This window comes from Phoca vitulina, unplaced genomic scaffold (assembly GCF_004348235.1).
Source record: "Phoca vitulina isolate PV1807 unplaced genomic scaffold, GSC_HSeal_1.0 scaffold14, whole genome shotgun sequence".
Lineage (NCBI taxonomy): Eukaryota > Metazoa > Chordata > Mammalia > Carnivora > Phocidae > Phoca > Phoca vitulina.
Window position 1 is genome coordinate 6,682,399 of NW_022589717.1, and position 13,408 is coordinate 6,695,806.

At 36.4% G+C, this 13,408-nt stretch overlaps 1 protein-coding gene across 6 annotated transcripts in view; it reads left to right on the forward strand.

The window, feature by feature from the left end:
- Window positions 1–13,408, forward strand: part of INTU (inturned planar cell polarity protein) — an 89,492-nt gene that overhangs the window by 20,823 nt on the left and 55,261 nt on the right. For all 6 annotated transcript variants that reach the window (XM_032412796.1, XM_032412799.1, XM_032412800.1 and 3 more), the window contains exon 3: window positions 4,198–4,283. In XM_032412796.1, coding sequence (XP_032268687.1) covers window positions 4,198–4,283 — 86 coding nt within the window. The remainder of the gene's footprint in view (window positions 1–4,197; window positions 4,284–13,408) is intronic.

Consider the following 13,408-nt stretch of genomic DNA (forward strand, 5'->3'; position numbering starts at 1 on the left):
GTGATAAAGCTGGGACCTACAAGTCCTGATTTCTATTCACAAAACTCTTTCACTTGCTGTGGTGCTTCACTTGAATGGGTGGGGGGAGTGCCGAAGGATTTCTCTTTGAAGCCAAAAAGAAAAGAAATTATTGAATCCTTCCAAAATGTAATTTGGAAATAAGGATTAAGCTACAACAGTGTACCACTTAACCCATTTAATCCATTTTGGGACACTTATCCAAAAGAAATAATCTAAAACAGATCTGTAAATCATGACCTGTATGTCAGATCAGTCCTACCACTCATTTTTGTAGTCTGAAAACTGAGAATGGTTTTTACCTTTTCAGTGATTAAAAAATAAAAATCAAAAGAACAGTATTTTATTACATATGAAAGTTATGTGAAATTCACATGTCAGTGTTCATAAATAAAATTGTATTGGAGCACAGCCACATTCATATGTTTATTGTCTATTGCTGCTTTCGAACTGCAGTTGCAGAGTAGAGTAGTGGCTGCAACAAAAACCATATGGCCTGCAGAGCCTAAAATATTTACTTATCTGGCCCTTTACAGAAAGTTTGCTGAACCCAGATGTAAAAGAAGGAAAACTATGTGCATGAAAACATTTATTTAAGCATTTTTTAAGTAAGAATAAAAATAAAAAGCATGAAAATGTCAAACTGGAGTATGGTTATTTGAATTATAATTTAATAAATGTCTGCATTATTTGGCTATTAAAAATTGTAATCTAAACACTATGTACCAACATAAAAATTCTTATTACTTGAGAGGTTTAAAAGGATGAAATTCCTTTATATCTCATTTGTGTCAATGTAAGTAAAGACTAAAAATAATTTGCGAAAATAATTATGGCTAAAAGTGCTAGGGTCATCAATAATTTTTCAACATTTCTGTAGTATTATTTTCTATTTTAATGAGAAATAAAAACCTTGCACCAGTTTCCGGCGTCATCAGACAATGTGATCTTTTACTTAATCAAATGTTTTGAATGATAGTTACAATATATGAGCCACTATTATTCAAGGATTTCTAGAATGATAGATTAGGAGAGACCGTAATTTTCTGCTTATGCCCGCATATTATAAATGAGGGATTGATATTGGCACTCAAAAAATATATAATAAAGTTAATTCTCTCAAAATTTAAGGATTTTTCAGTAAATGTCTTGACAGTAAATGCATTAACTTGAATGTATAACATGGCAGTATGGTAAGTATGTTTCAAAAAAGTGAGATTTTCTTCCCCCTGAAGTCAAATTCAGCTTAATTTAAAAGACCAATTTAAACTCAGTCTGATCCCACCCCACTGGCACATACACATTTCCAGTCCTTCTGTGCATAAATCCCTCCTTCTAATAAGATTGATTTAGTTTTTTCTCCAATGACCTCTTTGTACCTTGTATATCCAGGCCTGTTCTTTTTCATTCATGGTCCATGATTCTCATTTGGTGCTTAGCCAAGACTGCTTTGTATTGTTAGGCAGGTGTATTCATTTTCTATTGCTGCTGTGACAAATTACTACAAACTTAGTGGTTTAAAACAACACAAATTTATCATCTTGCAGTTCTGGAAGTTAGAAGTCGAAAATGTGCCCTCTTGCACTAAAATCAAAGTATCCACAGGGCTACATTCCTTATGGATTCTCTAGGGTAGAAATCCCGTTACTCGGCCAGCTTTTCAGAGGCCACTTGAACTCCTTGTCTTGTGGTCCCTTCCTGCATCTTCAAAGCCAGCAGTGTAGCATTTTCAAATCTCTCTCTGACTCTGACCCTCCTGCCTCCTGCCTATAAATACCCTGTGATTACACTGGGCCACTTAATCTCCCGATCTCAACATCCTTAACATGCCAAGTCCCTTTTGCCATGTAAGGTAACATTCACAGATTTCAGTGATTAGGATGTGAACAACTTTAGGGGACCATTATCTGCCTACCACAGTGGGGTTTTTTTTAGTAAAATAATGAGTTTTAATTTGTTTTTATAATAGTAATATTTGTTTAATGTAGACAGTTTAGAAAATAAAGCAAAAAAGGAAAAAGCCCATGCACCCAAAGGCAACATTTTATAGATATACATATATATTGTATATCTTTTCTTTTTTCTATATTTATGTGTGATAGTTTTATTTTAAAAATAATTTCTTAAACTGTATATTCATTTTGCATATAGTATAAATAGAGTAGTAAACAAACTTTGACATATATATTTTCATAGCCCTTGGTGCCCTTCAGTACACATTTGATATTAAGTAGATGCTCAGGAATGCAATGATCGATTTTCTCAAATGACTAATTTTACATTGAGGAATTGATTTAAGCACTGTGATAAACTGATTTCACCTCTTTCTATTTCATTTGACTTTTGAATGTATCTTGATAAAATTTTCCATCAGTAATTCGCATTTCTTATCTAGCGGTTCAGACAATTTCATGCAGTTCATTTCCTTTCAGCCTTTGACAGGGCATCCTAATGACTCTGTGTGCTTGCTGAGAAAGAACTTTGCCCACTGAAGTGATAGGATGTCCAGGAAGCCTGCCATTTCTGAGTCACAGAGCTGCTGACAAAAACTTGAGGAAAACAAATATCTGGGAGAATGAGAAGTGGATATAACACTTCTCTTACAGAAGGAGAAAATTTTCTACTAAACATTTTAAAATATTATGTATACTACACTCACTCTAAAATTAATTTTCATATGTTATGACAATACATGTATGCCTCCTACTTTTAGAACCTTATTAGACGTGTTTTCAGATGGTTACTCCCTACAGCACTACTGTCCAAGGCTGTTCACTACACAACCATCCTTGAAAAAATAATCCAGAACAAGGACTTCAGTGCCTTGCCTTGAAAGATGTACAAAAACATGAGAGACTGATGGAGAATCGTCTACCAACACTATTATCCATATACGTGTTTATAATTTTTTTCCCCAGAGTATGAAGCTCCATGATGGTAGAGATTTTTGTCTGTTTTGTTCAATTCTCTATCTATAGTGCCTAGAACAGTGCATGGCACACAGTAGGTGCTCAGTAAAAATATGTTAGATGAATATTAATTATTTGGTCCATTTCTTAATGGTATGTTTAGGAATGATAAAAAATAACCTTGGTGTATATATATTTCTATTAATAAAACTCAGTTATTTTGATATTATCTCTAATTATGTTACAAAAGTAAATTTCCATTTTAACACTGATCTTCATTTTATGAAAGCCCCCAATTTTGATAAACATACACATTTAAAGAAAACCCATGGAAAAGGAGCTTTTACCAAAACATGCTGTGGATTTTGTTGTTTTTTTTTAAATTTTATTTATTTATTTTTGAGAGAGAGAAAGAGCACGAGTGGGGGTGAGGGACAGAGGGAGAAGCAGACCCCCACTGAGCAGGGAGCCCAGTGTAGGACTCCATCCCAGGACCCCGGGATCATGACCTGAGCTGAAGGCAGAGACACCCAACAACTGAGCCACACAGGCACGCAGAACATGCTGTGGATTTTGTTACGGTTGGGGCCTTTGAAACAAAGAGCTGTGTGTAGACACAGATCAATAATAGCAGCGAATGCCACAGCATATTGAGTTATGTATGTACCACATGGATTTAATTAAAATTTCAGCCAATTTTTTTTACTGTGTCTTTAAGTGATTAGATTCAATTTGGCTAAGTGCAGTACTTGGTTTATGCTACAAATTTTGTATTTGTCCTTTGAGTTTACATAATTCTCCCAGTTGTATCCAAAATGAGAATATTCATCTCTTTAAATATCCATAAGTTGTAGGGGCGCCTCGGTGGCTCAGTCGTTAAGCGTCTGCCTTCGGCTGGGGTCATGATCTCAGGGTCCTGGGATCGAGCCCCGCATCAGGCTCCCTGCTCCGCGGGAAGTCTGCTTCTCCCTCTCCCACTCCCCCTGCTTGTGTTCCCTCTCTCACTGTGTCTCTCTCTGTCAAATAGATAAATAAAATCTTCTAAAAAAAAATAAATATCCATAGATTGTAGTTATGGCGCAACATTGGCCTGTATTATAATATAAGAAAAGAATGGAGAGGGAGCTTAGCTCTGCTGCTATGAGCTGTATAATAATAATGAGTTCCATAGTATTTTGAAGAGGTTGGAATAGATGCTTTTAATGTTCCAATTCTAGATCTTTTTGGTTTTTGGATATTCATACAACGACCTTTGTTATTCTGTTTTCAGGTGATGTCCTTCTTGCTGTGAATGATGTTGATGTGACCTCTGAGAACATAGAGAGAGTTCTATCTTGCATTCCTGGACCTATGCAGGTATGAACAGTCTTTTTTGTATTTTATGATGAATTACAGAAAATAAAGACATCCTGTACTGTTTTCATTTTTAAGATTCTGAAAGTTATCTTGTATAAGGTGAGTTATACTTACATACTTGACTATTTAAAAAATTATAGCTCTTGTTAACATTTTTAGCTTTTGGAGATAATTCTAAAAAGAGAGAAACATCTGGAAATAAAACTCCTATGTAAAGCAGGAATAATGACAATAATAAAAAAAAAATATAATGACCAGCCTGCCTTTATGACTACTATATATGTTGATGATGATCCATTTCCTAAAGAAGTCATTTTAAACAGTCATGGAATTTTCTTTGATTTATTAAAATCACTATTCCTATAAAGTTTTTTTAATGTGGTTTTATTTATTTTAAAAACTAAATAAAATTAAATTAAAAAAAGAAATGAAAAAAAACTAATTATACTATTTTCTTGATTTTTTTTCTGTTATCTAGTTTTAGCCTTATTCCTGAGCTTTTATTTAGCTACTTAGTGAATTATTTTTCATTCCTTGTAGGTAAAAATAAATCTCTTTCATAATAGTTATTTTGATAGTCTGAGCATTGACATTTTGTATCATAGATGACATTTTTAGGTCATTAGATGTATTTTGAAAGTGCTGTACTTTCTGTTTATGAATGCTCTGCTCTTGTTAGTATCAGGAATTAGCTTTCTCTCTTTTGAGGGGTAGGAAGGATGATATGCTTTAGATAGGTTAGATATTCTATAAAATGAGGAGGAACTACTTTCTGGATTGATCAGGATGAAGAACAGAATCCCTGATAAAACAGAATCTTCCTGCATCTGATTTGAGATTCTGAAATAGTAGGACCCATGATGAAATTCTTTATTGTCTAAGAAATAACATTTCCCTTATGTTCACTTCTTTCTCTTAAAACACATACACACACAGCAAAGACACACATGGATGCTCTGTAAAAGTAGCTATCTTTGGAAATGCAAAATGAAAGTGCTAGAATAACTATGGCAGCCAGTGACCAGCAGTGCCTATGAATGGATAAAGAGATGTCGATGGAGACAGATTGGTGTTTGAAATACCAGCAATCAGGCAAACACCAGCCATAATGCTGAAATAGGGTATACTGTTGTCCCCTTTGGTTGTCAGATGTGGAGAGGGCCTAGGGTGAGCCAGGGTACTAGGGTACCTCAGGGGGCTCAGACAGCAGCTACTTACCAATCAGTAATGAAGAATTACAGTATTTTAACAACTGAAACAGCTTCACCCCAGTAAACTGGCCGCATGTCAGCCCTGGGTCCGGGCTCCTCCTTTCTTGCCTCTGGCAGTTGCAGGCGTCTGCCAGTGTTGCCAGAGTTCAACCCCGGCTCTTCTGTCTTCCAAAAAAAATTACGTTTACAGTGGAGTCACATTATACTTATGTTTAATTAACATTTGCAAATTCAGCTATGCATACTTAGAAGTAAAAAAAAAAAAGAAAGAATGAATGATTTAAATATTTTGGTCCAACTCCACCCACTGTTTACATGTCCTCGTTAAGTAGGAAGTAGGAGTCGTGTATCTGCCGTTGGCCCAGTTTGCCTTTTATGGCGTGAGCATCTTGCTGCATTAAGTGTGGTTCTGCGTTTAAATACACACATACACACATGCACACACACACGCACGCACATGGCTTTTACGTGCCAATTTGTACATCTTGTGCCTAAATAAAGAAACAGCAGTTTGTTTTGAAAATGGAAGAAAAACTGTTTTGAGTTGTTTGAATTTATCGTATTGAGAGAGTATGTTATACTCCAGCACATTCGCCTTCCTAATGTAAGCTCAGAGTGATTCTGACAGCATATGATTTGAGAATATAACCCCGTCATAAGATGTATATTATTAAAATCTTTTTTAAATCTTTTAAAATCTTTTCTATTTAAGAAAATAAACTTTCTTCTTATTATAAAGGTAATACATGTTCATTGTAAAAATTGGAAAATATGAAGAAGTAAGGGACAAAATCTTTGAAAATCCCATCACCTGAGGATATTCATGATTAATATTTTGGAATATTTTATTCTAGTTTAACCCCTTGAGTATAAACATGTATGCATTTGTTTGTTTTACTAGCAGAATTGGTATTATAGCTGTTTTGTACTCAAAAGCAAGCACCAGCATTTAGCATGATGAATCTTTAATAATGATTTAGAACATAGTTAAAATTCCTTTAACTAGAAGTAATGTTAATTAGTAAACCACATTTTTCTTACATCATTAGTGTTGAAAGGGGGGTAAAGTATAAGCTTCTAACTACCAGCCATGTAAACTAAGGGGTTCATAGGAGGCTCAGGGAGGACAGGAGTAGAATTGGGAAGGGAACTAGTGTTTGTACATATCAGGCAGTATGTTGGTGCTTTGCTAATATCATTTCCTTTAGTAATTTCATTTATTCCTCATAACAGTTTGTAAGATACCAATAATTGTGTTTCTATTTTGTATGTGAAGAAAAAGAATCTAAGAGAGATTTACTGATTTCTCCAAGGTTGCAGAATTAATAACTCAAGGAACTGAAACTGACTCCAGAGCATGATCCTTCCATCTCTCACACAGCCTGGGTGGGGCTTCATTCCCGCCTGGCCAGAACTAACTGAGGTGGACTTGTTCCAGAAAAAGTTGTTTTACCTGATTTGTATCTATGGCAGCTGAAACAGTTATTCAAGCAGTAAGAGAAGAGGAATGCTGATTCATAAAGAATACCATAGGAGACTTTTTAACATTTAAATTTGGAACTATCTAATGGCAATATTTTAAACTTCTACTCGATGTATAAAAATGGTCTGAATGCTTCTTGTCATCTGACAGAAGATGGCCTGGGAGCTATCTACAATGTGGTAATGTGGTAGAATGAGGTCAGAGCTCCATTTTAAACCTTGCTCTGAGCAAGTTGCCAAACTGTTCTGGGTTTCAGTTTTCTCATCTATAATCAGAGAGATCTGAGCAAATATATCTGAGCCCAGTTCCAACTCTACAGTTCTGTGCTTGATTTTTAAATAAGTTCTGTTAAAAAATAGATTCAGAATACCAGAGTGAAATCCAGAGGTGAAACCTATATGCTAGATGAGGTACAAAAAGCCCAAATCATTTCTTTTAAAGCCAAGTTTTAACATTCTGCAAAAATAGTTGTCTTAGATTCTCCAAAAATGTTATCTGTTATGAAAGAAAAAAAAGGCTGGAGAATTGTTCTAGACTAAGGAACAATGAAGTGACATATAACTAAATGCAGTGGCTAATCCTTAATTGATCCTGGATTGCAGTGGGGAACAGCTGTATTGGGACAATTGGGGAAATTTGGGAAAAGACTTTGAGAACAGTATTTTATTTATTTATTTTTTCTCTCTCTTTTTTTTATTTTATTATGTTATGTTAATCACCATACATTACATCATTAGTTTTTGATGTAGTGTTCCATGATTCATTGTTTGCAAATAACACCCAGTGCTCCATTCAGTACGTGCCCTCTTTAATACCCATCACTGGGCTAACCCATCCCCCCACCCCCCTCCCCTCTATTTTTTTATTTTTTTATTTAAAGATTTTATTTATTTTTTTGACAGAGAGAGACACAGCGAGAGAGGGAACACAAGCAGGGGGAGTGGGAGAGGGAGAAACAGGCTTCCTGCTGAGCAGGGAGCCCGATGCGGGGCTCGAGCCCAGGACTCTGGGATCATGACCTGAGCCGAAGGCAGATGCTTAATGACTGAGCCACCCAGGCACCCCGAGAACAGTATTATATTTAATATTCAAATTCCTAAGTGTGATAATTATATTTGGTTGTGTAGGAGAAGGCCCCTATCCTTAGGAGATACATGCTCAGGTATTTAGCAATAAAGCATTAAAATGTCAGCAGATAATTCTGAAGTGATTCAGCCAAATTTTTTTTTTGAATACATAAAGTGGGGGTGAGGATGGCAGGAGAGGGGAGTAAGAAAAGAGAAGGAGAAAGCAAATGTGACAAATTGTTAATTGGTGAAACTAGGTGAGGAATAATGCATGGGTAATCATTATGTTATTGCAACTTTTCTACAGGTTTGAAATTTTTTAAAATAAGTAAGAAGTTGTGGGTTTGAGAAAAAGAGGTTTTAGGTATTTAAAATGACAAGAACAAAGGTGCAAGTACCCTTCCAATTACTGACTTTGTGACCTTTATCTACCGCTGTAGCTCTATGCATTCATTTATTCAACAAGCACATAATTGTATATATTATAGCATATACCACCCATTCCTGGCTTGATCAGGGAGCTCCAAAATTTGCAGTTGACCAGGGTTGATTACGTTAAGGACTGGGCCATAGTTCATTTTCCTGGAGCTTTGGAGGAAGCCAACTCCTTTTATAGGAGATCAGCCTGTAGAACATTAGTGTTGGACTATTACCTTTCAAGTATTTCTTAGATCCAAGAGAGGGGAGAAAAGTCTTTTTAAAGGAGATGATGTTTGGGTGGAATGTTTTAACTTTGATTATTTCCTTGTTACACAAAAGTGATGTATATGCCATGGAAAAATTAGGAAATAGACTGGCAAAATTAAAAAAAAAAAATTGTAAATCTACTCTATTCTCAGAACCCAGAAGTACCATCTGTGTGGATATTTTAAAATGGAGGACTGACTTGATCAGGTTTGCATTTTAGAAATATTTCACTCTGAATGGGACTAGAGGTTGGGAAACCAGGTGACTGGCTTCACAGCAGTCCAGTTGAGAGCTGATAAAAAGACCTGTGGATATGGAGGAAGGAATAGATTAGATTTAAGATAATGTAAAGCAATGAGGACAGTATTTCCTGCAGGATAAAGAGAAGTCCAAGATGCTTTCCAGGTTGCATCGTGAGTGAGTGCCTGAAGAGAAGAGGATCAAGGAGAGAGAATTTGCTGAGTCAGATAGACTCATTTTCTTCAGAATTTTGACTGAGGAGTATTCAAAGCATCTGCCTGATAAAGGAGAAAGGACCAGACAGGCAGATAGGAATGCAGATGTTGTGATAGAGACCCCATGAGGGCCGTGAGGCAGAGGTGAGAGACTGGTCAGTTTTTGGAGCTGCTTCAGATTCTGACAACCTCCCTGGATTCCATCTGTGAAGAGGATGGCATGGTAGCTAACGGAAAGAAAGAATTTGCTTGTTTGTTTGATAGAGGCTGAAGAGACATTGCTTGTTAAATGGAAGGGTTAAAGATAGAAGCAGAGAGAGGATAATTAAACAAGATTTTGGAAGTGATGAGTTATGAAGACCATGTCTTTGGATCCGAGGAAAGGCACACCATCTCCTGAACTGGAAGGAAAGGATGAAAGGATGGGCAAATTGCACATACACACACACACATACAAAAACATTTTGAGAGAGATAGGCAATGAGGAATGATGAAACATGTCACAGGTTAATGCCCATGGAGGAAGAGAAAACCCTTTTATAAGAAGTTTCATGTAAACTATTTTATATTGGATGGTTGTGTTTTTGTTTTTGTTTTCAGATTTTATTTATTTACTTAGCACAAGCCGGGGGAGGGGCAGAGGGAGAAGGAGAGAGGGAGGGACCCCAAGCAGACTCCACACTAAGCACGGAGCCCAATGTGGGGTCCATCCCATGATCCTGAGATCATGACCTGAGCCAAAATTAAGAGTCAGATGCTCAACCGACTAAACCACCCAAGTGCTCCCTCTAGATGTTTCTTAATAAAAGTTTTCTATAAAATATATCCTTAATATTTATGTATATCAACCCCTTTTTAAAAATAGCACGTAACTCTTAATTTAGTTATTTGTCTCATCCATTATCATTTTATCAAGGCAACCAGATATCCTGAAATTTATAGCTATTTAACATGTAAGCTTTTCAAAATGTCTGGCTAAAGGATAATTATCTTTGCATAATGGAGCTAACTTTACTTAAATCAAAAGAATGGTGGCTAAAATAGTCCTTAAAAGAATTTTAATGGATGGTTCTGTGGTGTGTGTATTTGAGTTTTTGACATGGTGAGGGGAAAATGTCCTTACAGCACAGAAATGAAGTGCAGTTGTTTGCCAAGTATAACATTAGTTAGTTTGCAAGTATGTCATTTTTCACTAAGCATAACAAACTAGTCTTAAATTTTAGGTCGTTGTTGCTGCCTAAAGTAAAATTAGCAAGTTTCTGAGTTTACCACCTCATTTCCTTTTGTCATTTTTGGTGAGTCACAGCCAGTCTTTTGACCTCTCAATCCACAAGAATCTTAGCTGGAAAAGATGCCCTCCATGTGCTGAGACACATTTCTTTCTCCGAAGACCACCTCTCTCCTCGTTCACCGCTGGTATGCACAGCTCTCACAGACACTCCAACAGACCCAGCCTGTCTCTGTGACTTCTACTTCCCTAGGATGCCGCTCATCTCATGCTCCCTGCAGTCAGATTTCTCCCCTCCCCTCCACTCATATATATGGCTCCTCTCCAAAGCCCAATGCTGGGAACAGTCTCAAAGCTCCCATCTAAGCTGGCATAAGCTGTGGGTTCAGGATTTCCCCAAATTCTTAGATTTCTCACATTTTCAAGGAACATCACCATTCTTAGATAAAAGGGCCCTCAACCACCAAGCCATTCACTTCATGAGATCCTTGTTCAAGGATTTTATATGTTTTTGCTTATGTTTGTATTTCTATTTATGTATACATATTTCGAACATTGCCCACTAGAACAGATGCAACTCTCAGAACATAGTCTTTCAGGCCATCTAATGCTTACCTGTTGCTTGTTTGGGTCAAAACCTCACACCAAAATACTCTTTTTCACATCCTTCTAAGATCATTTCTAAAACAGTGTCTGTTCAGCTCTCTCTCACCTTAATCTTATATTAAGTTTCATCAGATAATGCTTGATTGTTCCCATATAGGATCTCTAGTTTTTTATATTTTTGTTTAGTTTGCCTATTCTTTCCCCCCTAAATATACTAATTTTCTACTCAGCCTTTTTTTGATATAGTGTTGTAATATTAAGGGCCCATTTTTCAATAGGTTTATAGCAAACATAAAAAATTTAGTAAAGGTTGACTTTTCCATTTGGAATATTACATGTTTTGTAAAGAAACATGATCATGAGTCCTCAGGAAAATTCTATGAAGAATTTCTCCCCTTCTACTTTCTATACAGATTACTGCTGATCTTGACCTGAATGTATACATATTAATGAATTTAGACCTCATGTCTCTTTTCTTTTCTACTTGTTAATAAAATAAATATGAGACTTATTTTAGAAAAGATGTTTATTTAACCTAATTCACTTTAGGTAGACAGAGAAAGCGTAGTGCCCTTTAGATGGCACAGACAGCTACAGATAGGCAAAATTGATTACAACCATAAATAGTCACTCCTTGTCAACAAAAAAGGATATTTAGATATTTATCTTTTGGAAGGTTTTATTCATCAGGACAAATTTATTTTATAGTATAATACTAATAACAGTTGGATGGGCTGGTGGGATTACGAATGAATTTTTTAAAAATAATATGCTTAATATTTTTGATGAAAAAATATAAATATATAAAGCTCATTTTTAAAAAGAGTGACTATATGGGGCGCCTGGGTGGCTCAGTCGTTAAGTGTCTGCCTTCGGCTCAGGTCATGATCCCAGGGTCCTGGGATCGAGCCCCGCATCGGGCTCCCTGCTCAGCGGGAAGCCTGCTTCTCTCCCACTTATCCTGCTTGTGTTCTTTCTCTGGCTGTCTCTCTCTGTCAAATAAATAAATAAAATCTTTAAAAAAAAAAAAAAAGAGTGACTATATGTGTTAGTATTTATCACATTTAAAGTTGGCCTTAAAAATGGTACCTCTTGGGCACGTGAGTAGTTAAGTTGGTTAAGCGTCTGCCTTTGGCTGAGGTCGTGATCCCAGGGTTCTGGGATCGAGTCCTGCATCAGGCTCCCTGCTCACCCAGGGAGCCTGCTTCTCCCTCTCCCTCTGCCTGCCGCTTCCCCTGCTTATGTGCTCTCTCTCTCTGTCAGATAAATAAAATCTTTAAAAAAAAGGTACCTCTTATAATAAATTATTAAAAATTAGGGATTATTTATTAATACCTTGATAACTTTTTTTAAAGATTTATTTACTTATTTGAGAGAGAGAGAGTGAGCAGGGGGAGGGGCAGAGGGACACAAGCAGACTCCCCACTGAACATGGAGCCCAACATGGGGCTTGCTCCCAAGACCCTGAGATCATGACCTAAGCTGAAATCAAGAGTCGGATGCTTAACCGACTGAGCCATCCAGGTGCCCATCTTGATAATAACTTTTAAAGAATTTCCTCCCAAATGCAACTTAATGTGTACAATTTTATCTGCTTTTAAATATTGGCTAGACATTTCCCACCCCCCAGCTTTATTGAGGTATGATTGACAAATAAAAATTGTATATATTTAGGTTGTACATGATTTTTTAAAGTGTACAGTGTGATGATTTAACATACATATATTGAGCAGACTTTTTTATTCTTGATCAAACATGAATTTATTTTTTGACTTAAAATTTAATCTAATTTTAAAAGAGTCATTACACTTTAATGTTTATTTTTTGTTTATTTTTGTTTATTTTTTTTTTAAGATTTTATTTATTTATTTGACACAGAGAGAGATAGCGAGAGCAGGAACACAAGCAGGGGGAGTGGGAGAGGGAGAAGCAGGCTTCCCGCCAAGCAGGGAGCCCGATGTGGGACTCGATCCCAGGACCCTGGGATCATGACCTGAGCCGAAGGCAGACGCTTAACGACTGAGCCACCCAGGCGCCCTGCACTTTAATGTTTAAATATGAAACTTTATGAATTATTTCAGTTAGAATATCCTGTTTTACTCATCTGTATTCTGATAAGATTTTAAACATTAGGAATAGTTTGTGGTTATATAGCTTATGATGATGTTCTTACTACACCAAATTAGCTATATCTAGTGAAACCTTCTTTTAGTCAAGATACACACTGGTGCTTCTTTAAAATGAACAAGTTATCTTTGGCCACCTGGCATCTAGACACATAACTCCTTTTTCAAGTAAAAGTAATTGAGAAGTGGAAGCTGCCTTTCAACAACTGGAAAATGGCCACATTCTGAATTCTTACCAATCTTGTCTGACATTAGGCCATGA